Source organism: Bos indicus, chromosome 24, assembly GCF_029378745.1.
Source record: "Bos indicus isolate NIAB-ARS_2022 breed Sahiwal x Tharparkar chromosome 24, NIAB-ARS_B.indTharparkar_mat_pri_1.0, whole genome shotgun sequence".
Lineage (NCBI taxonomy): Eukaryota > Metazoa > Chordata > Mammalia > Artiodactyla > Bovidae > Bos > Bos indicus.
The window spans coordinates 37,392,224-37,417,042 of record NC_091783.1 but is presented as its reverse complement, the minus strand read 5'-3'; the positions used below and the strand labels follow the sequence as shown (position 1 = coordinate 37,417,042).

At 37.1% G+C, this 24,819-nt stretch overlaps 1 protein-coding gene across 3 annotated transcripts in view; it reads right to left on the bottom strand.

The window, feature by feature from the left end:
• Window positions 1–8,041: 8,041 nt before the first annotated feature.
• SMCHD1 (structural maintenance of chromosomes flexible hinge domain containing 1) overlaps window positions 8,042–24,819 on the bottom strand; it is a 127,464-nt gene continuing 110,686 nt past the window's right edge. The window contains exons 46-49 of one of the 3 annotated variants that reach the window (XM_070778867.1): window positions 17,584–17,742; window positions 17,185–17,287; window positions 14,126–14,224; window positions 9,697–10,737 (exon numbers count right to left, since the gene is read on the bottom strand). In XM_070778867.1, coding sequence (XP_070634968.1) covers window positions 10,713–10,737; window positions 14,126–14,224; window positions 17,185–17,287; window positions 17,584–17,742 — 386 coding nt within the window. In that variant the 3' untranslated portion in view covers window positions 9,697–10,712. Of the gene's footprint in view, window positions 8,297–9,696; window positions 10,738–14,125; window positions 14,225–17,184; window positions 17,288–17,583; window positions 17,743–24,819 lie in introns of those variants that run through there. The other 2 variants (XM_070778868.1, XM_019986735.2) reach the window with 2 other exon arrangements.

Genomic DNA, 24,819 nt, shown 5'->3' with positions numbered 1-24,819 from the left:
TTATAATATTGTATTGGTTTTGCCATACATCAACATGAATCTGCCACGGGTGGACACGTGTTCCCAATCCTGAACCCCCCTCCCACCTCCCTCCCCATACCATCCCTCTGGGTCATCCCAGTGCACCAGCCCCAAGCTTCCTGTATCCTGCATTGAACCTGGACTGGCTATTTGTTTCTTATATGATATTATACATGTTTCAATGCTATTCTCCCAAATCAGCCCCCTCTCCCTCTCCCCCAGAGTCCAAAAGACTGTTCTATACATCTGTGTCTCTTTTGCTGTCTCGCATACAGGATTATCGTTACCATCTTTCTAAATTCCATATATATGCGTTAGTATACTGTATTTGTGGTTTTCTTTCTGGCTTACTTGACTCTGTATAATAGGATCCAGTTTCATCCACCTCATTAGAACTGATTCAAATGTATTCTTTTTAATGGCTGAGTAATACTCCATTGTGTATATGTACCACAGCTTTCTTATCCATTCATCTGCTGATGGACATCTAGGTTGCTTCCATGTCCTGGCTATAATAATAAACAGTGCTGCGATGAACATTGGGGTACACGTGTCTCTTTCCCTTCTGGTTTCCTCAGTGTGTATGCCCAGCAGTGGGATTGCTGGGTCGTATGGCAGTTCTACTTCCAGTTTTTTAAGGAATCTCCACACTGTTCTCCATAGTGGCTGTACTAGTTTGCATTCCCACCAACAGTGTAAGAGGGTTCCCTTTTCTCCACACCCTCTCCAGCATTTATTGCTTGTAGACTTTTGGATTGCAGCCATTCTGATTGGTGTGAAATGGTACCTCATAGTGGTTTTGATTTGCATTTCTCTGATAATGAGTGATGTTGAGCATCTTTTCATGTGTTTGTCAGCCATCTGTATGTCTTCTTTGGAGAAATGTCTATTTAGTTCTTTGGCCCATTTTTTGATTGGGTCGTTTATTTTTCTGGAATTGAGCTGTAGGAGTTGCTTGTATATTTTTGAGATTAGTTGTTTGTCAGTTGCTTCATTTGCTATTATTTTCTCCCATTCTGAAGGCTGTCTTTTCACCTTGTTTATAGTTTCTTTTGTTGTGCAGAAGCTTTTAATTTTAATTAGATCCCATTTATTTTTGCTTTTATTTCCAATATCCTGGGAGGTGGGTCATAGAGGATCCTGCTGTGATTTATGGTCGGAGAATGTTTTGCCCATGTTCTCCTCTAGGAGTTTTATAGTTTCTGGTCTTATGTTTAGATCTTTAATCCATTTTGAGTTTACTTTTGTGTATGGTGTTAGAAAGTGTTCTAGTTTCATTCTTTTACAAGTGGTTGACCAGTTTTCCCAGCACCATTTGTTAAAGAGATTGTCTTTTCTCCATTGTATATTCTTGCCTCCTTTGTCAAAGATCTATTTTGTTCCATTGATCTATATTTCTGTCTTTGTGCCAGTACCATACTGTCTTGATGACTGTGGCTTTGTAGTAGAGCCTGAAAGAACCAATTTTTGATATCAATCATTTTCTTTTTGATTATTCTATTTTACTTTTCTCTATTCTTTATCATTTCCTTCCTTCTACTAGCTTTGGGTTTAGTTTGTTCTTTTTTAGATCCTTAGGTTGTAAAGGAAGAGTTGATTTCAGTCTTTCTTATGTATTAATATAAGCATTTACAGCTATAAATTTCTCTCAGTTGTGCTTTCATTGTGTTTCATGTGTTTTGGTGTATTATATTTCATTAATCTCTAAGTATTTAATTTCCTTTGTGTTTTCCTTGATTCATTGATTTTTTTAAAATGTGTTTTTAAATTTCCACAAATTAATGAATTTTTGGTCTTCTATTGGGTTGGCCAAAATGTTTGTTTAGAAAGATGTTAGAAAAACCCAAATTAACTTTTTGGCTAAACCCAATATTTCTCATTAATTTTAAAATTGAAATATAATTCATGTTCTATACAATTGATCCATTTAACATTAACAATGCAATAGTTTCAGTACATTTACAAACATGTGCAACCATTACCACAGTCATTTTGGGAACCTTTTTATCATCTCATGTGGAAATCTTATATTCTTTAGCTGTCACCTCTGGTATTAATTTCCTAGGGTTGCCATTATAAAGTACCAAAAACTAGATGGCTTGAAACAACATAAATGCCTCAGTTTTGGAGGTTACAAGTCTGAAATCAAGGTCCTGGCAGTGCCATGCTTTAAGAATCCTTCTGTTTTAGTCTGTTTAGGCTGCTGAAAGAGAATACCATAGATTGGCTGGGTCATAACTAAAGAAATTTCTTTCTCACCGTCTGGAAGCTGGGAAGTCCGAGATTAGGGTGTGGGTAGATTTGGCATCTGATGGGAACCTGCTTCTTGGTGGCTGTCCTTCTGCTGTGTCCTCATATGGTGGAAGGAGAAGGGGATCTCTCTGATGTCTCTTTTATAAATAAGGGCACTAATCCCATTCACCTGGGCTCAACCCTCGTAACCAAAGATCTCACCTCCAAACACCCTCACATTTGTGAACAGCCTTCAGTATATGAATTTGGGGAGGGCACAAACATTCAGTGTCTGCCCCCTCCTTCCTCTTCTGGTTTCTAGCTGCTCAGTGTAGATGTGTATCCAGTCATCTTTCCCTGTGTGTCTTCTCTGTCTCCTGTTAGTGTCTGTGTCCAGTTTTCCTTTTCATAAGAACATCAGTTCCATGGGGGTTAGAACCCACCTTAATGATCTCATTTTCACTCGATTACTTTTTCAAACAAGACCAAATTCTGAGGTACTAGGGTTTGAACTTCAGAATCTTTTAGGGGCACACAATTCAATCCATATGGATAATTCTGTACCTTTTGTCTATCAGATGACTCCTACTCCTTCACACCCTTCCACCACTCTAAGCAACCACTTATCTTCCTGTTTCTATAGATTTTCCTATTCTTAACTTTCATAGGAGTGGAATCACAACGGTATGTGGTCTTTTGTGACTTACTTTTTTCACTTGATGTTTTTGTGGTTTATCCATATTGTAACATGTATTGGTGCTTCCTTCATTTTTTATTTTTTCCTGGTGGATATTAAAAATTTCATTCATTCCTTGATGGATACCTTTTAGTTATATGAGTCATGCTGTTATAACATTCATGTACAAGTTTCTGTGTGGACAAATGATTTCATTGCTCTTGGGTATATACCCAGGAATGGAATTACTGGGTCAAATGGTAATACTATGATTAATCATTTGAGAAACTGCCTCATCAACACTGTTCTCCAAGGTGATTGGATCATTTTACATTCTTACCAGCAATGCATAAGACTTCCAATTTCTACATCTTCTTGACCAAATTGCTGTTATCTGACTTTTTGATTAGCGATCCTAGTGGACATGAAGTAGTGTCTCAGAGTGGTTTTGTTCCCCTCCCTGATGAATAATAAAACATCTTTCATGTGCTTGTTAAGCATCTGTGTATTTTTTTTTTTGGAGAAATATCTCTTCATATCCTTTGTCTACTTTTAAATTGAGTTTGTATTTTTATTATTCAATTACATGGGCTTTTCATATATCCTAGATATGTCCCTTATCAGGTATATGATTTGTAAATATTTTCCACCATTCTGCTGGTTGCCATTTCATGTTGAGAGTACACTTTGAAGCAAAATTGTCTACTCTTGATGAAATCCAATCATCCCCGTTTGTTGCTCTCGATTTTGGTGTCGTATCTAAGAATTCTTCACCAAATCCAAGGCCATGAAGATTTACCTCTATGTTTTCTTCTAGGAGTTGAAATTTTTTGCTTTTCTATTTAGGTTTTTGATCTTTTTAAAGGTAATTTTTGTACATGGTGTGAGGTGGGATCATTTCATTTTTGCTTACTGTCCAGTTGATTCAGCACTATTTGTCAAACAGTGTCAAATATTTGTCAAATAGACGACTGTTTTCCCTTTGGTTGATTCTTGACACCCTTTATGAAAATCAATTGACCATAGAAGCAGAGGTTTATTTCTGAACTCTCACTGTCTGCATAACTATTGCTTTTTATAATAAATTGTGAATAAACTGAAAAATATGTCCACCTACTTTGTTAGGTGCACTTTCTCTTAGCCTCTACTCATTTTTCATTCTTTTTTCTGTTTGAACTGCCTAGTCTCTTATTATTCTATCTCCAAGTCCACTAATTCTCTCTTCTGCCAGATAAATGTTGTTATTCTAGTGAATTGCTTATTTGTTATCATTCAAGTCCAGAATTTCTATATAGTTTAAAAATCTTTTATTGATATCCTTAATTTGACAAAGACATTGTCACTGTACCTTCAATTGCTTAATCAAGCTTTTCTTCAGTTCTGTGAACATCAAATTGACAATGGGTACTTCAAAATATTTTTCTGTTAAACCTAACAACTAGTAGTTCTCACAGGCAGTTTCTGCTGCCCTATTTCCAGTGTGGGAGTCATACTTTTCAATTTCCTTGCATCTCATAATATTTTGTTGGAAAGGGCAACATTTTAGATAACGTATTCCAACTTTGGGTACTGGTTCAACCCTCTCTGGGGCTTATTTCCTAAGTTAGTAAATGGTCATGCTCCTCTGTCCATGGGCTTCTCCAGGCAAGAATACTGGAGTAGGTAGCCATTTCCTTCTCCAGGGGATCATCCCAACCCAGGGACTGAATCTGGGTCTCCTGCATTGCAGGCAGATTCTTTACTGTCTGAGCCACCAGGGAAGCCCGTTTTCCAGATTATTTTAGTGAAATCTACATCTCCATCCATCCTCCAGTGTTAAATTGGACGTTCCTCTTCAGGGAGGCACAGCTCCAGGTATGCCCCAAGTCACTTTGGGATAACAGAGGTGTTGTTGGGACTCTCTTTCCTTGACCCTACAATCAGATATTAAAGGTGTTAGATCCATGAATAGCTGGTTCATTGCTCTATTATTTATATCAATGTCCTAAAGCAAAAATTTTTAATCAGATTATAGCTTTTTTCTTGAGGGGGATTAAGTTTCTGAGGTTGTTCTTGTGTAGTCACTGTCGTGTCCGACTCTGTGACCCCATGGACTGCAGCACGCCAGGCTTCACTGTCCTTCATTATCTCCCGGTGACTGACATTTGTTCTTTGATATTTGTTCCCAGTGTTTGATATTTAAAGACCCAAGGAGGGCTTCTTCCAGGTGTCTTATTCCTGAAAGCTAGCCAGCCTATATACTTTATCTTCATTAGATCCATGGACCTCTTCCCTATTTCCTATACAACCTCCATTGTTTTTTGAGAATTCTCTTTAAATTTCTCCATGTTGTAAACAAAGCCAGTTCCTTTGTGAAGCAATTAGGAACTATTTATCTCCCCTCCTTCCTTCCAAACAAAATCTCAGAGCCAGTATTCTGAAGCTGGGGATGATGGCAAATTTCTGAGTAACACTGTACTCTTGTGGCTAAACATGGTTTGCGGGGGGGTACTACTTGAGGTCCTCTTGGCTTACTTCTCCTGGGCTGGAACCACCACCTCATGGGCTGGAGGAAGGGCTATCAAGGCTACATTATTCTCAGCACGCCACATCCAGGGCAGAGCCTCCATCCTACAAGTGGGGCCTGGGAGGAAGGAGACAGCCCTCAACACTACACCACACTGACCTGGGACTGAAGCAAAAGGCAGTTGTGGGCACAGTAAGAAAGCACTGAAGTCTTGCTCCTCCTGGCTGGGAGGTAGAGGGACAAGGGCGTGAGATTCCTGGCTGCAGCAGTCTGGACTGGGGCCTTCACCTCACTGAGCTGGGAGGTGGGACAATCAGGTTTGGTTTAAAATACTAGATTCTCAACTTTGCTGCAGAATTTTCTTATATTTTCTTGAATAGATGTTTCTTCATTTACTAATTCTGTCCTTAGAGTCTTAGAAGTTTTAGGTAAGTTTTTAAAAAATATTTATCGCTGTGTTGGGTCTTCCTTGCTGCACGAGTTGCAGTGCCTGGGCTTTTCATTTCAGTGGCTTCTCTTGTGGAGCACGGGCTCTAGGGCATTGTGGGTCAGTAGCTGGGGCTCACAGGCACTAGAGCATAGTCTCAGTAGTCGTGGCACACAGGCTTAATTGCTCAATGGCATGTGGAATCTTCCCGGACCAGGGATTGAACTTGCGTCCCTGGCAGGTGGATTCTTAACCCTCAGACCACCAGGCAAGTCCCTAGAGATTTTAAATGGTTACTTTTAATACTTCTTACCAGTTACTGGGGAGCAGGGTCAGCAGAGCTCCTCAGGCTGTCTTAGCAAAAGTTGTACCCTGCACATTTAACTCTTTAATATTGTCATAGAATTCATTTTTCTTTTTTGGTAGCACCATGAAGCATCTTAGTTCTCAGATTAGGGGTTGAGCCTATGTGCCCCCAACCCTGCCCCTACAGTGGAAGCACAGGGTCCTAACCAATGGATTGCCAGGGGATTCCCCCACATTTAATTCTTTTTTTTTTTTTTTTTTTCACATTTAATTCTTAAAGCACAGGTTTAATTAGGACTGCTGAAAAACTTACTTGTACTGATTCAATATTTCCTTAAAAGCCCAAGGTCTTAGAGATCCGCTTCCAGGTTATATCTGATTTTACTTTCCCTTGGACTCGAGTCAGTTTGAGCTCCTTCCAAAGAAACGCTGCCTTTTATGTCGCATTGTCTTCACTCGTAGCATTCTACTTGTCCTTCCCCAAATCGCAGCACACATAAATCCTACAAACCCATCAAGGTCCAGTTTCAGTGTCACATGCTCCATCATCTCCCTACAATTCACACATACCTCTCATCAGATGTAGTGACTGTCTGTATAACTGCCTAACAAAGGGAAGAAAATGACATCCACTGGAAATCTACATGCCAAACAACATTCACCATTCAGTTGTTTCATTTGATTATGAAACCCTACAAAATAGGTATATTGTTTTTCATTTGCTAAGTCGTGTCAGACTCTTTGTAACGCCATGGAGTGCAGTACACCAGACTTCCCTGTTCCTCCCACCTCTTGGAGTTCACCCAAGTTCATGTCCATTGAATCAGTGATGCCATCCAACCATCTCATCCTCTGCCACCCTCTTCTCCTTTTGCCTTTAAACTTTCCTGGCAATCAGGGTCTTTTCCAATGAGTCAGCCATTTGCATCAGGTGGCCAAAATATTTGAGCTTCAGATTCAGCATCAGTCCTTCCAATGAATATTCAGGACTGGCTTGATCTCCTGTGCTGTCCAAGGGACTCTCAAGTCTTCTCCAGCACCACAGTTCAAAAGCATCAGTTCTTCAGTGCTCAGCCTATTTTATGGTCCAACTCTTGACATCCATACATGAGTACTGGAAAGACCAGAACTTTGACTAGACAGACCTTTGTCAGCAAAGTGACGTCTGTCTAGGTTTGTCATGGCCTTCCAAGAAGCTCACTTTTAATTTTATGGCTGCAGTCACCATCCACAGTAATTTGGAGCCCAAGAAGAGAAAATCTGTCACTGCTTCCATTTTTTACCTATTTGTCATGAAGTGATGAGACCAGATGCCATGATCTTAGTTTTTTGAATGTTGAGTTTTAAGCCAGATTTTTCTATCCTCATTTTAAAGATGAGAAAAGCTGAGATACAGACAGGTTAAATAATTTGTCCTAGTCTTGAAGCTGCTGAGTTTTAAAGCCTAGATTAGCACAGGCAGAGTTTATACAATGTTTATTTAACTTGGGGATCAAACATGTATGAAAATATATGTAAATGTTTTACTCAGCATGTGGTAGCTATTATCTCCTTCCATAGGTTGGACACACTGGTTTGCATATAGCAGATATATGTATCTGCTACATTAATGAATTTATGAATGTTCTGATAAAAACCATTCTGTATTTCAAACTAAGGCCAAGTACTTTTTAATTTTACATTTTGAAACATCCCAGTAATCCTATTTATAAATGTCTCATGAAATTGGTATTTCATTCTAACCAATTGTTGCTGTTCAGTTGTTAAGTCATGTCCGATTCTTTGTGACTCCATGGATTGTAGCATGCCAGGCTACTTTGTCCTTCACATCTATATTCTACTATAAAAACATCAGGCAATCGACACATGAACATTTAACACAAATGTAGCCAGAGCTCAATATTATTATTAAACACATTAAAAAAAATGATTCTTTTGACTTTTTGTTAGTATTTGATCCAAGGACCATAGTTGAACTGTCAGCAGTTCTCCCTTTTCTTCTTGGCTGCACAGTGCAGCTTGCAGAATCTTGGTTCCCGGACCATGGATGGATTTCAGTGAAAGCCCGGAATCCTAACTACTAGGCCATAAAGGAACCCCCAGCAACTCTTCATAGAAGAAATTCACTCTGCAAAATTATTGAAGAAGAGAAATGTGCAATATGATTAACAAATCAAGGCATATTTCTAGTCTACAAAAACATGGAAGTGTATTTTTTCACTGAATTTGGCATTCATTTATCAGTATATCGTAGAACTAGTGAAATCATAAGAAATGCAAAGTATAAGATTCATCTTTTATTATCCTGTCATTTCTAGCCCAACATAACAAATGGTCTTGTATAGTATAAAAGTGAACTCCTATTGTTTAATTATTCCTAATAAAAAAATTCAAATATTCATAGTGGATATCAAATAAATAGGTCAAGCAACATAATTCTTTATTCCCACTAAGATGAAATCAGACAAATGAGACATTATGTTCCATTTCGACCAAGAATTTCAGAAGTTAAGAATAACTGACGAGACACAAGTGAAAAAGATATAAACAAATTCTACTAATAAGATTTAAATATGATACTATACAAAAATTTAAATATTTTCTACCTCATGCTATTTGTTACTGGACTGTAAGGAATCAGAACACTAGGAATTTCTATTATCAGACATTACTTTACTTTGAAATTAGGCTTCCTAATGTAAAACAATATAACCAATGTCTCTCTATTGCTTGTCCCTTGGAATAGTGATTCTTTAACATGAATTTGATTTCTCTCTAAAAGGGAATTAATTCTAACTAGTAAAGTATTTTCAGAAACTCAAGTTATTGATGAATTCATAAGTGAAATAACTGCCTGCCCCAGTCAGATGTGGAGAAACTTCGCCTTATATTTAAGATAAGTAATTTTTAGGCCAAGAGTCCTCCCACAAATTTTAATGCTGCTGCTGCTGTGTCGCTTCAGTCGTGTCTGACTCTGTGGTACTTATCTCTAAATCTAAACATATGCCTGCTAAAATGTAACAATCTCTTTCTGAAGTGTTCAAAAGACATGCAAAATAATATTATCTTAAATTAACATCTATAACAGTAAATTTATAACTATATAACTATGAAATGATTCCATGAAAATGTTTAGCAGACATTAGATGTAGTAAAATGAGACAAATTAAAACTTTTTTACTAAAAGTATCTGAAAGTTACAGACTAAAAATATTAATCCTATCCATTTCATAATAACTGTAAGTAACCAAGTCATAACCTCAAAAAGTTAAAAACACTTAGAAGATGAAACTTATCTTTTTGACACTAATATTTAATAACTAATAAGTAGTTAGTTTTACTTAAAAGGAATCCACTCTTTGAAATCCACTCTTTCTTTTAACTAATTCTCATTACTGCCATTTTGCTTCTTTCTTTCACAAAACAGTTAAATGCCTTCCAATTATAAAGCGAGGTTAAACATCATAATAATTTACACTAAGGTAATTTTCATGGAACTTTAAATTTTGAAAAAGGAAAACACACCTATTCAACAGGAAGGAACAATCTTCTTTATTAACCTCACTGTATATTCAGAAAGGATTAAAAAACACACACATTTGCTGGGCCACAAAACTGTACCAAAAGTATTTCCTTACAAAATAACTACATAAACCAATAGTCCTGGACTGACAACAAAGACATATATCGACATACATTAGCATGAATTAATACACAATTCAAATGTTTTTGCAGCAAACTTCTAGCAGACCTTTATTCCCTTAATGAGGGAGTGTACAACTTCTTTAACTCTTTAAAAATAGTAATAAAAAATTACAAAATAACATAAATGTAGAATTAAGGCTGAGACTATATAATCTAGTATTAATAAAGTCAAACGATGTTTATAAAACTGATGCTGCTGCATATTATATATATATACATATATACACAAGATAAATCTTTAGAAATTTAAAATGCTGTCAAAAGTTAACCCATCAATTTAATATTTTTCCATGTATCTTAAGATGTGAATTCCGAGATACCTGTGCTTTTCTGATTTTATTCTGAATTACAAGTTTCCTCTCAATTTCCAATTAAATACCTAACCTCTAGAACTTTCCTTAGACACAACAAAAAGTTTTGTTAAATAAATTCACACAAAAGTAATAAAAAGGTCTGCTCTCAAGAAACAGTTCTAGCATATTCATGATAAACATACTGAAAAACAGTACATACACTTGTCTTCAGGATTAATAAATGCTATGTGTCAGCTGTGCAGTCACTGCTGTAATTGCGTATTTTCCTCTGACACATTTGCAAGATAACGACAACCAAAAGGCCTGACAACTGGAATAATTCCAGTAAGCCCACACTGTCCAGTGAGATTGACAAAACTGAATGGTTGCTTCCAGTCCTGTTTGGCTAAACATGGAAATGCAAGCCTAGGTTCTTGTATCATCCCCAGAAATATTCATCATAAGTCACCCTCTTGGTCTTCTGAAACAGAGCTGCAGAAGGCAGGGCATTCTTAGGGAGACTAATGGCCTCCTTTCTGTCATCTCTCACACATCAGTTTTGGTTATAATCCTGATCAAAGTGGAAAAAAAACACAGTTAAGTTTTATATACCAAAGTTCTCCTCCCCTGTAACTCCCTCATCAGACCTGGGTGGTTAAATACGCAGTGGAACCGTGTTCTAGTAATTATAGTAATTCTTGGTATAAACAGACTTAATTAAATCCTTGTATGTAAGCATTTCTTTCACATGTATGCAACAAACAAAAGCTTGACAGCAAAGCAGAAGTTAACATATACAGAGGAAGAGATAAATTCTGTGTAGCATAGTTCTTTGGAGTGGTATATCCTAGATCCAAATTTTGCAGATTATTGCTTATTTTCCCCTTTCCTAAAATGAAATTACCATTTAAAAATTTTAACAAGAATTATAATGCTTATTAGAGAAAGGTCACAAAGATAAAGCAAAAACATTCAAAAATACTTATAACTCTATTTACATACAGAGGGTGAACATCTTAGTATATATTTATGCAGATATTTTCTTACTCAGATATATTTTCTTTTTCTTCTTGGGGGGGGGCGCTGTGCTGGGGTCTTCATCGCTTTTTCTCTAGTTGTGGCAAGCAGGGGCTACTTTCTAGTTGTGGTACAAGGGCTTCTAATTAAAGCGGCTTCTCTCGCTGCTGAGCACAGGTTCTAAGGTGCATACGCTTCAGCAGTTGTGGCACATGGGCTCAGTAGTTGGGGTCATGGGCTCAGTTGGGGCACAGGCTCAATAATTGTGGCACACAGCCTTAGTGGGATCTTTCCAGACCAGGGATTGAACCTGTGTCTCCTGCACTGGGCAGACGGATTCTTTACCCCTGAACCACCAAGGAAGCCCTATACTTTCTTTTTAAACAACAGTTCCCTGAACTGCCATCTCCAGATAAAAGACACACAATTTTGGTAAAGAGCTAATTTGTTATCTTTATAAGTAGAAAATCGATTAGAAAACCGAAGTCTCTACTGAAGGAAATGAGTCTACTGCATAATATATACTGCTAAGTATATTCTGTTGATTCTAAAATCCACATTTTCCTACATTTAACATCTCTGACACCACTTTATAATGTCATGAGTTAATCTGCAGTGTTTTCTTTCAGTGCCTCATGGAATAATGATGTTTTTAATAGTTACTGACATCTTACAGTTGATGAAATATGATATATAATCCCTATAAAAGCCAACAATATATAAATAGGTAATACACACACACTAATAACAACATATAAACACATATCATATGTTGCTATTTCCTACTGCTGAATTTGTTTTCCATTGTATGGATGAAATCACTATTTCAATATTAAAGATACTTTCATCTCAAATGCAGTAACATTTTTGATATAGTGTGAATTATGGAGAACAGATAGAGACTGGGGATGAGGAAATTACTAATTAAACAGTGGTTTAAATTTTAAATAGAAATTTAAAGTGATATTAGATTTCCCAAAGATAAGCAGGATGTAAACAGGAAGCCACAGGTTAGAATACAGCAAATATGCGATCTACATCTTCTCACCTGCCACCACAAAGCTTGATGACAACAGCTTTTTTATGTTTGTTTTTTTGTGTATGCAAAAAAGCTGTACTGACAATATGGGTCTATCTCTGAAAACATTTACACTCTTCACCCTTGTTATTCCACAAATTTGCTATGAATTTTCTTGGTGTTATGTTCTGTCAGTCATTGTACTGGGCCTTCAACAGGCCCTTTCATCCCTGGGAATTCTCTTCCACAAGTTGTTTCTTCTCCATTTTCTTCTTTCTAGGATTCCTGATAGTCTGAATTGGTTCTCTACATCTCCCCCTTTCTCTTCACATATTTCCCACTATTTTTCTGGGAAGTTTCCTTTACGTTAGTCCTTTAAATTTTTTCCCCCTCCTTGCCTGGCTTCTGCTGCTGTCCTTTAAAGGGTTTAATTTCAGCAATGGGATCTGTAATCCTGTCCTGGCTGTATCTTTCTCCTAATATCCTCTTGGTTTCACAAATGTAACTCCTTCCACAATCTAATCAGAAATTACACACAGTTTTTAAGAGAGTTCAGCTGAATCATCTTCCAGGGTTGGTTTTGTTATTTATCTTGGATTTCCCCTCACATGTTGTTGACTCCCCTCAAATGCATAATGACTCTCAGCTGTACAATTACACTTAAGAAAAAGGACTGTGCTGCTGGTCTGGATTTAGTCTACTATTAATAAAAATAGAACTGTTTTCCCATTAAGGCTGCTCTCTGAGTAGGAATTTTAAGGGATGAGGGAGCAGGGGAGTGGACAAGAAGGCTTTGCTTTAAGGGTATGGCTGGAGAGCCAACTAGCAGGTTGCTAGTGTGTAGATGTTGGCAACAGACAAGCCTCTAGGGCGCCACCAACTACATCGGAAGCCATGATACCAGCTTTTAATTAACTAATTAGCATTGTTATCTAACTTCCTGGTGAAAGTGTTAATACCTAGAAAAAAGAGAACAGAGCTCTTAAAGCCTGGGGTTGAAAACTTGGCATGGTCTAGGCTCTGTTTTCTCTCCTCTTCCATTTCGCTCCCTCCTGTTTTGGGCTGGACTTCTCTGAGTCCAAGGTTCCCACTGTCTCTTGATTATTCCCAGAACCTCCTCCTTGATATTCCAGCCTTGTTTCTATCCTGTAATCCCCAGAAAACCTTAATCAAATGTGAAGGCAGAGGAAGACAGATTCAGACATGCAGTTTCTATTTATACACTTTCCTAAGAAGTTATAAGAGAATGACAAGGAAGCCGAGAAACAATGGATTGCCGAGAGAGCAGCCAGCAAGGACCCAGAAGACCTACAGGATTACTAGTAACAGTTACTAAAGCAGGTGGAAGAATACATGATCAAGTTACACAGTGAAGGAAAAAAGGAAGACTATTAGAAACTCCAGAGACATTCACAACATTCAAGAAACAGTCTAAGAACTGGATTAAAATTCAACATGATTTTAAGAACTGATTGTTTAGAAGATTTACTTGACTCTGATGTTTGGAACACTGGTGGCCTAAGTGGGGTCATGGCATTAGAATCTTACAGAGGGAAATGTAATCCTAGCGCACAACTCTGCCTGTATCATAGTCAGAGCCATAATAATATATGTTGCTTATCACTCAATAACTTTGAAAAAAGCACAGAGGTCTTCGTTGTTGGTTGCAAGAGAGAACGTAACCAAATAACCACAAGAACAATTTAGTTCAAAAGTCATTAGATGGGCAACACAAGACAGACCTCCGCACCAAGGTGCTGGGTGGACTGCACTGTCTGAAAACTGATAAAACAAGACTGACATACATAAATCTGTACCAAAAACAGAAAAACTACAGCAGTTAAAACCAAGGCTGCCTCTGGGAACCAGGATGGGGTAAGGGTACAGAGGAACAAGATCTCATCACCGTGAGTTCTTTTGATACCTGTGCTGTCCAGTCTGGTAGCCATGAGCCACGTGTGGCTCCAGAGCACTTGCAATGTGGCTAGTCCTAACAGATTTGCTGTCCTCTGAATTTTGAAGACTTTGTATGAAAGAGAATTTAAAATGTCTCATTAATAATTTCTATACTACTGGCAGTATGTTGCAATGATAATACTTTGTATACTGTGTTCAATAAAATATACTATTAAAATTTAATCTCGCGGCTTCTTTTAAAATGGTGCCTAGAAAATGTTAAATTATATGTGTAGTTCACGTTAGGAGAAGGCAATGGCACCCCATTCCAGTACTCTTGCCTGGAAAATCCCATGGACAGAGGAGCCTGGTAGGCTGCAGTCCATGGGGTCGCTAAGAGTCGGAGACGACTGAGCGACTTCACTTTCACTTTTTCACTTTCATGCATTGGAGAAGGAAATGGCAACCGACTCCAGTGTTCTTGCCTGGAGAATCCCAGGGACGGGGGAGCCTGGTGGGCTGACGTCTATGGGGTCACACAGAGTCAGACACGACTGAAGTGACTTAGCAGCAGCAGCAGTTCACATTATACAGTATACTAAATATATACACCATTTGATTTATATACATGCATTACTTTAATGAAAATACCATTACTATTACTAAATACCATTACTAACAAACTAAAAAAAGAAACTTTAGCCCATACCACCTCTGAATTGCTACAAAATCTTAATTAACAAGGTCCAGATCAATGGCATCGGTTGTGGTTCTGCAGTGACTGTAAGTCTTAACTGTAGTTAAGTCCATGCAGGAGAGTCTATGAACATGGACTTTAATCTAGAACTGCTTGGCAGGAACTTCCTCACTTGGTCTCTTAAAAAACTGGAAAAATGTTCCCCATCTACCATAAAATACTTCTTTACCATTTATGGCAAGCCTACAGAAAAGCAGGAGAAATAATAACCTTTTGCCCTTTCTTGTTTTGATTTACTGTCACTTTTTTGTCTTCTAGTGTTTTAGAATATATCCCAGACATATTATTCAACTGTTAAATACTTCTGTACATATTTCTAACTATATATTTATTTTACTGTAAACTCTATGATACTGCTATACACAAAAATCACAATTCCTCAATATATCTAATATCCAGGTGATTGAAAATTTACCCCAATTTTTTCAAAATTGTCATCCTGAAGATTCAAATCCAGGTCCAAAGAAGCTGTACAATGTGCACTTGACGGTTACACCTCTCGGTTATTTTTATTCTATAACCAATGGTTCATCCTTCTCCCTAGGCATCTTTGTCACAGCATGCGGGCTTCTCATCAGCGGCTTCTCTTGTTGTGGAGCAAGGGTTCTAGGACACAACGGGCTTCAGGAGTTGTGCCGCGTGGGTTTAGTTGCTCTGTGGCACGTAAAATATTCCTGGACCAGGGATCGAATCCCTGTCCCCTGCATTGGCAGGCATATTCTTACCCACTGTGCCACCAGGGAAGTCCCTCCCTATGTTTCTTTTAATGTCACTGATTTATTAACAAAATCATCATTTATAGTGTCCCATTCTTGACATTCTAGATTTGGCTAATTGCTGCCTGGTGGCATCATTTAACTTGTTCCTAAATTTCCCTTCTTTTCTGTATACTTTTGCAGTTAAATCTCCAATTCATGAGAGATTTACACTCTAACACCTTAAGGTATCTATTCTATGCAATGAATTAACCTCCTTTTATTCATCCAGAATGTTAGCTGTGTGAACTGTCCCAGGAGTGTCATGGTTTTCTGCAGTGCTTAATTCCTGCAAAGAACTCCAGTTGAGAAAGACTGAGTGGAAGCTTAAAGTGATGTTTTCATTTTATCCGACTTCTTATACACTTCCTTCTCATATAAAGAACTTTATAAAGAAGAACTTCTATAAAGAACTTTCTTCAGTTATTTGATTAGCCAGAATGTTCATGTAAGGAAAGAATGAACATGTCTTTTCTATATGAATATATCAATGTTCACTGTAAGGACCTGGTGTCATTTTTTCAAGATACTATTTTGGGGAGAGGCATACTGTGGCTTCCGTCTAGCTCTCCAACCACATCTTAGGGGCTCCTCGCTTTTACCCACTATCCTTTAGCCTCACAAGCATCTTTACAGTTCCTCAGGCATGCCAGGCGTGTTGTTTTCTTAGTGCTTTCACGCCTCTTCTCCCTCTGACTATAAGCCATCCCTACAGAGCTGACTTCCCATCCTTCAGTTCTCTGCTAAATGCATCTTCCCTAACAGCCAATCACGTTCTCCCACTGTTCTGTATCACTTTGTGCTCTGTTCTGTTGTAAAAACTTAACATCATTCTATATTTTTACATACAGAAAAAGGTTTACTTTTTTGAACTGTCCCCCTTCGGTACAAGATTACAGACCTCCTATGGGGGCAAGAACCATGTCACATTTATTTACCCAGGAACACAGAGCACAAAATAATCAAATAGTTACAATAAATACAGACTATGTAGATGGACAGGGCATGGAATACCAATTCTAAATATCATGGTCTCAGTGGAACTCCTCAAAGGTCAATAGGAGAAACTTACTCAGGCAGACTCCAAATGAACATTCGTGAAATACAAGAAACCCCAGTACTATGCGCCTTTCTGTGGGATGGGCTTACTAGTATCTAATCTGAAATGGACAATTTTCTTCATTGAGTTAGGCTGCAGATGGCTTTGTTGGCTTCTTGGTTAGTTGTGCAAATGGCATGTGATTTTCCAAACAATATACTATAAGCAACTTTTAAATGAGTAATGTACGAGTGATTCTGCATAGTCTGTATTTGTCAAGTTGCTGAGCCTATAAAGCAGAATGTAATGTATTTGAAAGTTTTCAAATAATGTGCAAAAAATCATTTTAGAAAATGATTTTTTTAGAGTATCCTAGGAGGAAATATAAAATAATTCCATCTTATTTTCATTAGCCATCACTCAATTCGGTTAAAAAGAAAACAAAATTAATTCTGGTTCAGGGCAGGCAAGTAAACACCCTCATGCTATTGTTAAAGTATGATGAGCCAAGAGCTTTGAGGGCACAGTAGCCTCACCTGTTTTGTCTTGCAGCTTCTCTTCTTATTCTCTTGGGAGGAACTGGACAGTCTGTCATTGGGTGAGGCAGTGAATCATTACACTTACGTGTGGGAGTCATTCCTGCAAAGACAGAAAGAAAACAGAGAAAATTAACTTTCAAAGGACCAGAATTATTATAAGCAATGAAAGCAAATACCTCTTAATTTATAGAAGAATAATTAATAAATAATACTGGGAATGCTTCTTATTATGCCTGCTGAGAGAATAGTTACAAACATTTGTCAGTTCACCCGGAGGTCGAGAGTGTCTATGATTTAAGTTCTGGGTCATTCACACTCTTTCTTCCTGGAGCTCAATTCTCTCCAATCATGCACACTATCTTCCTGCAGAGAAGGATCTCGCAAAAAGTACAGTACCTAGTTTTTGCTCTATCAGTTTGAGATTCTTTTCGTGTTCATCAAGTTCTTGTTTCTTCCTCTTCATATCGGGAGTGTGAAGGTACTTCAGCTGCCCATTAAGATCCTCGTTCACACTGCCCAACCTGCACACAGCAGTGCGGTACTGCTGAAGAAGATCTACAAAGAAACCAGAGATATTCGATTAAAACTATTGATATCATATCAAAACAGTATTTTAGGAAAGAAGAGCCAGCAACACTGAGTGTTGTGTTACAGTAACACATGGAGCTACTTTTAACGTTCACAGTAAACGAAAGAAAAAAACACAGTTTAGATCCTGGCACAAGACTGGTGCTTATTAAATCTTAATTTTCTTCAGCTGCTTGACTTTAATAAATTTACTGTACAGGGAAAAGAAGATACAAACTGTGTGTAGGACATATGTTAACCTTAAAATGCATTCCACTAGCCCCTGGCATCTACCAGTATACTTTCTGACTGAATTTGACTATTCCAGTTACCTCATATAAGTGGAGTCAAACAGTATTTGTCTGCACCAATACAAATACTGTTTGAGTCCACTTATATGAGGTAACTGGAATAGTCAAATTCAGTCAGAAAGTACACTGGTAGATGCCAGGGGCTAGTGGATGGAAGAGAGGTTTGGAGCGAGAATGGGGACTTGGTGTTCAATGGGGACAGAGTTCCAGTTTAGGAAAGTGAAAAATTCAGGACATGGATGATGGTGAGAGTTGCACAACAATATGAGTGTACTCAGTGCCACTGAGCTGTATAGTTTAAGTATGGCTGAAATAGTATATTTTATGTAACAGAGGATAAGATGGTTGGATGGCATCACCAACTTGATAGACAAGAGTTGGATCAAGCTCTGGGAGTTGGTGATACACATGGAAGCCTTGCGTGCTGCAGTTTACGGGGTCACAAAGAGTCAGACATGACTGAGTGACTGAACTCAACTGAGTGTGACTTTTACCACAATTAAAAAAAAAAAAATTCACCTTCTCAGTCAGTGTTTACATCCTGTTTGATATTCAGTATTCAATCTAATTCCACACAAATTTGGGGTTGGGGGAAGAATGCATTAAACATGGCATTATTAGAACATCATTGCTTCCAACAGACATGGCCATTTCCTTAAACACAGCTTTCAAACACTCTTGACACTCAGCTTTCAAAAAACGTAACTTTCTTTGTTTAAAAATATATTATATTAGTCAGGTTTAAGACTGTTTATTGCCTTTTTGTATGAATTACTAGACACTATAGGTTAAATACACTGACTATACTTTAGTCCATGGGCTAAGAATGGTTTATACAGTTTTAAATGATTCCATTCTAAATGGTTATATAAATATGTTCATAACACCCTCAATTTTGTCTCCTGGCTCACAGGCCTAAAATGTTTACTATTTGACCCTTTGAGACTCTAGTCACACAAAAATGTTCAGTATTCATGGGAATGGGCATATAAACACCCATATGTTTAATAAATATATACAGTGGGTTTACATACGAACCTGTGGAAGAAATCAATTTAGTCAAGAGTATATGATATATGAGATTTTCTATACTTTAAGGATCAATAACAGTATTTTAAAAAAATATCCAGCTTTCTGGGAATAAGTAAGCACACACACACACACACACCTGTGAACATTATGAGCATATTCATGTATATTTAAATACGAATTCCATATATGTAATTCAGTAATGACAAAGTCCTTATGTGTCTTAATTCCTTATGACTTATTGAGAACTCAAAGGTAGCCACTAAAAAAAGTCTGGTTTTCTGGTTTGAAAGTACTTCTAATTTCATTTTTCTATGTGCATAAAATAGTGCTTATTTTCTATGTGAATAAGGTACAAAATGATGTTCAGACCCATATGTCAGGGATGCTACCTAACTCAGAAGACAATGTAAAAAAATTTTAAGTGATTAAGGGTTGAATCCTACTTTGTGAGTCCTTTTAAATACTCAAGAAACAATATAGTCAAAGGCTTTATATTAGTCAACTTGTTATTTATAAAACTGAAAGATGGAGTATTAAATACTTTCTATTAAATGGAACACTAACAGCAAATATTTTATGCCTAAGATGGGCAGAAGCAACTTAACTCAATATGCCTTTGTTGTTTTTGTTCAGTTGCTCAGTTGTGTCTGACTCTTTGCGACCCATGGACTGCAGCACATCAGGCTTCCCTGTCCTTAACCATCTCCCGGAGCTTGCTCAAACTCATGTCCAGTGAGTAGGTGATGCCATCCAACCAACTCATCCTCTGTTGTCCCCTTCTCCTCCTCTCCTTCAATCTTTCCCAGCATCAGGGTCTTTCCAATCAATTGGCTCTTCACATCAGGTGGCCAAAGTACTGGAGCTTCAGCTTCAGCATCAGTCCTTCCAATATTAGGACTGATTTCTTTTAGGATTGACTGATTGGATCTCCTTGCAATCCAAGAGACTCTCAAGAGTTTTCTCCAACACCACATTTCAAAAGCATCAATTCTTCAGCACCCAGCCTTCTTTATGGTCCAACTCTCAACATCCATACATGACTACCGGAAAAACCATAGCTTTGACGAGACAGACCTTTGTTGGCAAAGTGATGAATCTGCTTTTTAATATGCTGCCTAGGTTTTTCATAGCTTTTCTTCCAAGGAGCAAGCATCTTTTAATTTCATGGCTGCAGTCACCATCTGCCGTGATTTTAAAGCCCAAGAAAATAAAGTCTCTCACTATTTCCGTTGTTTCCCCATCTATTTGCCATGAAGTGATGGGACTGGATGCCATGATCTTCATTTTTTGTAATGTTGAGTTACTAACCCAGCTTTTTCAATCTCCTCTTTCACTTTCTTCAAGAGGTTCTTCAGTTTCTCTTCGCTTTCTGCCATTAGGGTGGTGTCATCTGCATATCTGAGGTTACTGATATTTCTTCCAGGAATCTTGATTCCAGCTTGTGCTTCATCCAGCCTGGCGTTTTGTATGACGTACTCTGCACATAAGTTAAATAAGCAGGGCGACAATATATTGCCTTGATGTAATTCTTTTCCAATTTTAAAGTCTGTTGTTCCATGTCTGGCTCTAACTGCTGCTTCTTGACCTGCATACAGGTTTTGCAGGAGGCAGGTAAGGTGGTCTGGTATTCCTATCTCTAAGAATTTTCCACTGTTTATTGTGATCCACACAGACAAAGGCTTTAGTGGAGTCAATGAAACAGAAGTAGATGTTTTTCTGTAATTCCCTTGCTTTTTCTATGATCTAGCAGATGTTGGCAATTTGATCTCTGGTTCCTCTGCCTTTTCTAAATCCAGCTTGTACATCTGGAAGTTCTTGATTCAGGTTCAGCTTCTACTGAAGCTTAGCTTGGAGGATTTTGAGCTAATATGCCTTAGCAACTCCCAATTTTTTGATATGAAATGTAATTCCTATTTACCATGGTGTTTATAAAAAGTCTTTTCTAATTCATTTAATAAAATTTTTCAAAAGAGAAAAACCAAAAATTCATATTTAATTCTGTTTATAAATGATTTCAGAGCTCATACATTATATGTTGTTTGAAAATTTTAATTATATAGGAAAAAACTAATGATGCTTTACTATAAAATAGTGAAAAAATACTTTAAAATAAAAAATTAGTTCATATGAAAGGACAAAAGCTCAAATTACAATGCGTTCATTTCTGTATGCTATTTATTAAGAAAGATATATAGATTATTTCAATGTATCCAGGGAAAGAAACAACACTACTAAAAATAATACAAATAGTTGAAAATACCTATATCTGAAGAGCTATTACTAGACAAGTATTTGGGGTTGCTAAGGAAGCAGATTCAGAAAACTAAGATCATGGCATCCGGTCCCATCACTTCATGGCAAATGGATGGGGAAACAGTGGCTGACTTTATTTTTCTGGGCTCCAAAATCACTGCAGATGGTGACTGCAGCCATGAAATTAAAAGACGCTTACTCCTTGGAAGGAAAGTTATGACCAACCTAGACAGCATATTAAAAAGCAGAGACATTACTTTGTCAACAAAGGTTCGTCTAGTCAAGGCTATGGTTTTTCCTGTGGTCATGTATGGATGTGAGAGTTGGACTATAAAGAATGCTGACCGCCGAAGAACTGATGCTTTTGCTGTGGTGTTGGAGAAGACTCTTGAGAGTCCCTTGGACTGCAAGGAGATCCAACCAGTCCATCCTAAAGGAGATCAGTCCTGGGTGTTCATTTGTAGGACTGATTTTGAAGCTCAAGCTCCAATACTTTGGATACCTGATGTGAAGAGCTGACTCACTTGAAAAGATCCTGATGCTGGGAAAGATTGAGGGCAGGAGGAGAAGGGGACGAGAGAGGATGAGATGGTTGGATGGCATCACTGACTCAATGGACATGGGTTTGGGTGAACTCCGGGAGTTGGTGATGGACAGGGAGGCCTTGAGTGCTGCAGTTCATGGGGTCGCAATGAGTCGGACACGACTGAGCAACTGAACTGAATTGAACTGAAGAAGGCAGAAGCCATCTTCTCACCACTGGAGGATGCAAGCAGTTAGACAGGTAAGTAGATTTATTCAGTAGCATTTAGGTCTCTTAAAACTTTGTGTTCTGCATTGGCAAAAAACTGATAAATACTTGTAAACTGGGTAAAAAAAATTGGTGAAAAAATTTACTAGAACTGATCTGTTCCAAAAGCCTTTCAGCAGGGGTGAACAGGAAGAAGGCAAGCTGAGAGAGGGGTGGGTGTAAATGAAATAGGGGTGGCCAGTAGACAGGTCCACAGGTATTCAATCTGCTCAATTTCCAGTAAGTATAAAAAACAAAACAGAACAAAATATCTTTGTCCTGAAAACCACAAACCTTCAATAATCTTGGTTGCTACCTCTTAAAAATATTAAAAATAAAAAATTAAGAATAGTTTTACTTAAAACAACAAAAAACCCAATAAATGTACAGAGAGGTTAAATATTAGTATTAACAAATTAAGCATGACATAATAAAACATAAATAATGTCTAGGCTGGCCAGGTGCATACTATGTATTTGGAGTATATGAAAGTGTTGAGACTGATGATGTCACAGTTATAAACTACACACTGATTACTTATTGGAAATTTTAAAATTCCTTTTCTTTCTTTAGTTGCTATGAACCACTCTCCTTTCTTACGGTCATATCCTGGCTTCTACAATGTTTGGAGTTATTTTATTTTTAATATTTAAAAAAAGTTATTTCTACTTATATGATCTCTACAGAAAACTCGGGCTAATACAGAAAAGAGAGAGATTGGGAAAAAACTGATAGGTTTACCACCTCACTTTTTTGTTTTCATTCCACATGTCTGCAGGTTTGATTTTTAACGTGTGTGATTTTTGTAATTTTATTTTCTATGTACTTTCCAAATGAAATTTTAATAGACATCTCTCAGAATATAAATTCAGTTAAAGCATTTAACATTTCTTATGTTTTCCTTGAAAAACAAGGCTATACTATCTATCTGAGAAAGAAAAAAAGAAAGTCCTGCTTGTATTTAGAACTGTTTACTTAGGCTTCTTTCCTGTAAGATCAATTATTGGTTCAAAGAAAATGAGTATTAAAAACAATTAGTTAGAAAAACAAAAACACCAATTGATAACATTTTCTGATTATAAAAGTGACACACACTGAGGCAGGTCTGGAAATATACAGAAAAGGGTAATGGAGAAGTAAATTATCTCAATTATGTATTCAGGGAAAAAATGTTTTATTTCTACTCTCTTGTGTCCCTGGACAAATGAACGCATACACTATCCTGAACTTGGGAAAGTTATCTCACCTTTTAAAGACTCAAATTCCTCATCTGTAAAATGAGGAGAACAGCAGTAAATGAAATTGAAGTGATAAGCTTAATAATGTATGTGGGACGTAACAAGCCCTCCAACAGTAACTACTATTATTCCCTTGAAAATTGCTTATTCATGTCACCCATTTTTCTATCAGTCTTTGTCCTTTTTCTTGCCTTTTAAAGGCTGCTGTTAATAAGACACTACACCTTTGTCTACCATATATGCAATTTCCCCCAGTTTGTCATTTGCCCTTCTATTTTCTTCAAGGTGCATTAAAATTATGCAAACTTAAAAAAATATAACTATAAAATGTTTTCTTTTCTCACATCTGCCAGTACTTGTATGTCAAGAAGCCCATTTCTCCAAGGTGGGTGCTTCTATTTTAGACTGGCTGGTCAGAGAAGTCCACGAAGGTGTGACATTACACAATAGGAAAGAAAAGAAGCAAGCCATGCACATTATCTGGGGCAAAACCACTGCAGATAAAAGGAACAATAAAGTGTTACTGTCAAGATTAAGCTTTCTGATTTCTGTCCTACCGTGTTAAGAACTTCCTGAACACAGCTTCAGAGGTCACAGAAGTTTTCTTTGCCTGTGCCATTTTTGGAAACAGGTTTGCTATCAGTTTCATAAGATGGCCTGAGTGATCTCTATATTTATCTATATTCTGAAACAAATTATATTTGAAATTCACTCATGAAAAACCTATAGGATGGAGTTAGCTTTCTGAACATATCTCAGGCAATGGCCTATATAAGTTTTCTGCCTTATTTAAATCAATTTTGTTCATTTGATTTGCAATTTTCCAGAATGTAGTTCATTTTATTTGGACATACTAAATGTATTTATAATATTATAGAAACCTAAGAAATCTCTGTCTGAATGTATTCTCAGAGCCATTACTTTTTGTATTTATTTTGCCCAAAGACCACCTTCAGGAATTATATATTATTTGATACAAAGGTTTTCTTTTTTCCCAATTCATTTGGCTGTACTTGTTTCTTGAGATGTATTTTTTCCTCCTGTCATTTGAGTTGAATGGTTAAATTTGTTTTTCTCATTTAATAATAAAAGCATTAAGCCTGTGGATTTACATTTGATCTTGGGTGTTTTCATGCCTCCTACATATAATGTGTAATGTTCTTGTTCTCTTTAATAGTTAAAACTTTTTTGAAAAAATAGTTGTTTCTAAATATCTACCTATTTGAGCTTACTTTGGGAAGAAATAAGTTATTTTTAGTTCTGTTACATTATATTAAAAATATAAGTAAATTTTGCTTTTTATAATTTGTAGTCTCATTGTAGCTGAGTAGCAATTTGATCAACTGAATTTATGACCATTTTTTGTGACGTATCCTATAAATACCTAAAGTACTGGTCTTACAACTTATTAGGTAGAAAATGTCTTGTTTTTTGATTAAGG